The sequence below is a fragment of the Saccostrea cucullata genome, unplaced genomic scaffold (assembly GCF_032062105.1).
Source record: "Saccostrea cucullata isolate Sc308-1 unplaced genomic scaffold, CSIRO_AGI_Scuc_v1 ctg1345, whole genome shotgun sequence".
Lineage (NCBI taxonomy): Eukaryota > Metazoa > Mollusca > Bivalvia > Ostreida > Ostreidae > Saccostrea > Saccostrea cuccullata.
This window is the reverse complement of record NW_026921925.1, coordinates 68,623-71,425: the sequence shown is the minus strand read 5'-3', so window position 1 is coordinate 71,425 and position 2,803 is coordinate 68,623. Positions and strand designations below refer to the sequence as shown.

The 2,803-nt window shown below is 35.5% G+C and overlaps 1 protein-coding gene across 1 annotated transcript; it reads left to right on the top strand.

The window, feature by feature from the left end:
- On the top strand, positions 1-1,071 carry LOC134260918 (fucolectin-like). The gene is made up of 3 exons (XM_062743446.1): positions 1-357; positions 761-971; positions 1,068-1,071. The coding sequence occupies exons 1-3, from the start codon at positions 81-83 to the stop codon at positions 1,069-1,071; spliced, it is 492 nt and encodes a 163-aa protein (XP_062599430.1). The 5' UTR covers positions 1-80.
- Positions 1,072-2,803: the final 1,732 nt, after the last annotated feature.

The window sequence follows — 2,803 nt, the reverse complement described above, 5'->3', positions numbered from 1 at the left end:
TTACGGATTCGAAGTGAAAATATATGTAAGAACCCTTCAAAGAAAGAGTGATCATTCATACATTTAACGATTTAATAATCATGTTTTCCTCTTTATTATTTGTGTTAGTTCTTTCTTTCGATTTTGAAATAAAAAATACACTTGGCCACAACGTTTTTGAAAATGTGGCATATGGAAAATACGCAAGTCAAAGCACAGAACTAGTAGGAGGGCAATTCGTAGCGTCTAAAGCTGTAAACGGCGTTTTTAATGATTTCACCCACACAGATCTTGAAAAAAATCCATGGATTAGAATCGACCTTGGAAGGAACTATACGGTTCATGAAGTAGAAGTGTTTGGAAGAAAAGACTGCTGTGGTATGTAAACCTAAATTTTAGTTTTACTTTTAATTTCCAGTTTGATTTGCTACCACTTTTTGAAAATGATGGGAGCTAATGGTGTAATATCACTTCATTTTACTATTAGTTCTTTTCTTCGTCCTTGCTACATAAATTTAAGAATTTCTTTGTAGGTTACAGTGTTAGTAAAATTGTGAATTACAGATGAAAATAAAATTTGATAACATTCGTCGAAATAGGAGAACATCCCTAATGCAACTTACATGTAGTATTACTTTTGCCATATACGAACAAAATGTGTGTTATAAATGTATTTATTTCAAAATTTAATGTTATATCTAAATTTCATATATGCATATGGCATGCAGTCTGCGTCACTGCATGTTTGTTATTTTACGATACTTTATGTTCACATTTTCAGTTGAACGACTTCATGATCTCGATATAAAAGTTGGCAACGACTTACATGAAATGCACCTATGCGGCCATTTTTCCGGTTCTTGTACCAGAGCCGGGGAACGGATCACCGTATTTTGCCCGTTTAACACAGCCGGTCGATATGTAGAGATACGGATTGTTGAGGGATGGAACAACATTCTGAGTGTTGCAGAAGTCCTTGTGTGGGGACATTTGTACAGTGTAGCTGCAATGTGCAATGTAATGAATCAATTTAATAAAAATACTTTGCTTTATATGCATTTTATGTTTTCTTTTTTTTTTCTTTAAAGCTAACCAAAGTACGTACAAAATAATAAAACAGAGGTTAAAAGAAGCAAAAAAAAATCTATAAGCACTTCCACTAAACTAGCTGCAATGATGTAGCTCTGTCCGATTTTTTTTCATCTAATGTTTTCTGGAGAGGGCTACAATTCCACAGCATCTCCGTAATGGTGCAAAAATATTTTATAAATACGGGTGACTGCAGACAGAATTAATTGTTTTTACATTCAACTTACTTCTAATAAGAAGTTTTTATTCACTGTCGACACCATAGCCTGTTTAACGCAAAAACCATGTAAAATAGATTTGTGTGCCTTTTTCAGCAGCCATTACAGTTCACGCGTGACGTACTGAGACTTGCGCTTAAAATTTAAAATAACTCAATAAAGCAAATGGCGATGTTTATCAATAATTATGATGAATAGTAACACTAAACATCGATAAATAAAATCATTCTATATGTGTTTTTTTTTTCGTAAACAGTGAGATCTAGGACTAAAATAAGGTGATTCCAAAGAAATCCGCTCCCTATAGATCCTTAATCTCATTGGCTGTCCCAAAATAAGATCTGTCAAGGTCAGTAAACATGGCGGATAAATTTAAGTTGTGCTGTTGACATACACGAAAAATACGGATATATGGATTGTTCTGTATATTTTTGGATCGATTTATGTCTGGGATAACTACATTTCGGAAATCCAGGTAAGACATATTAATAAAATACTAAGTGTAGCCGTTTATTGACAATTTGAGCCGAAATCCGTGCGGGAGTGAATCGCTGCCGCATTGCACCATTACGGAGATCCTAAGGAGTTGTATCCCTCTCCCAAAACCAAAAAAAAGGGGAGAGGACTACATTATTGCAGCTACTGCTAAACTACTAAGCACTACATATCTGCAGCGTAAAGGCCCTGTCCCACCAAACTGCGTCCACACGGAGTCATTACGGCGTTGTAAATTTTTTAAAATCGCTGTGGAATCGCAGTAAATTTTGCACAAATGTCTGTAAATTTTTCACAATGTGGAGATGGCGTCCCTACAGTTATTAACGCGTTTCTATGGCTTCGCACGGCGTGCTACTGATGGAAATCGACCTGCGCTTCCGTGGATTTTTCACGGCGTGTAAGGAGTTTTCACCTCGCGTTCACGGCCTTCTCACTGCGCTGCCTGCATTGACAATACGTTCACAATGCGGTCTTCACCAATAGCTATATATTCATCAGAAGACTAAAACATTTTTGTTAAAAGATTCAAGCTACATGATAAAAAGACTTCTCTTGATGCCGAGTAATATAATTCTTAAATAAAAATTTGAAGAAATTAGCACTAAATTGTCAATAGTTTTATTATTTAAATCCTTCTTTTTTCAATGTTATTGATTTAGATGTATTGTTAATATATTTTTTGATTTCATAATGAATGCCCAAAATAAAATGATCGCCGTCCCCTACCGTTTTAGGAGACCCTACGGCGTTCAGAGGAGATCACGGCGCCGTAGGAGTTCCTACTGCAATCACCTCGGTGCTTTGCATTTTTTATGAATGCCGTGAGGAAGCAGTCCCGGTGTGACATGGGTTTTACATAATTATGAAATTTGAAGTTTCTAATCAGTTGATGATAAAGAAATCGCTGGGAAATGCGTTTGGTCTTTCGGGTGTTCTCTTTTGAAGTGCAATTTTTATAATTAAACGAATATATATCGCTTATTAATTATTATAACCATAATATTCGTACACTGTCTTAT

Excerpts from the sequence above, each read along its gene's own strand:
- LOC134260918 (XM_062743446.1), top strand. The coding sequence starts at position 81 with ATGTTTTCCTCTTTATTATTTGTGTTAGTTCTTTCTTTCGATTTTGAA. Across the intron at positions 358-760 it reads TGGAAGAAAAGACTGCTGTG|TTGAACGACTTCATGATCTC; the intron begins GTATGTAAACCT and ends TCACATTTTCAG.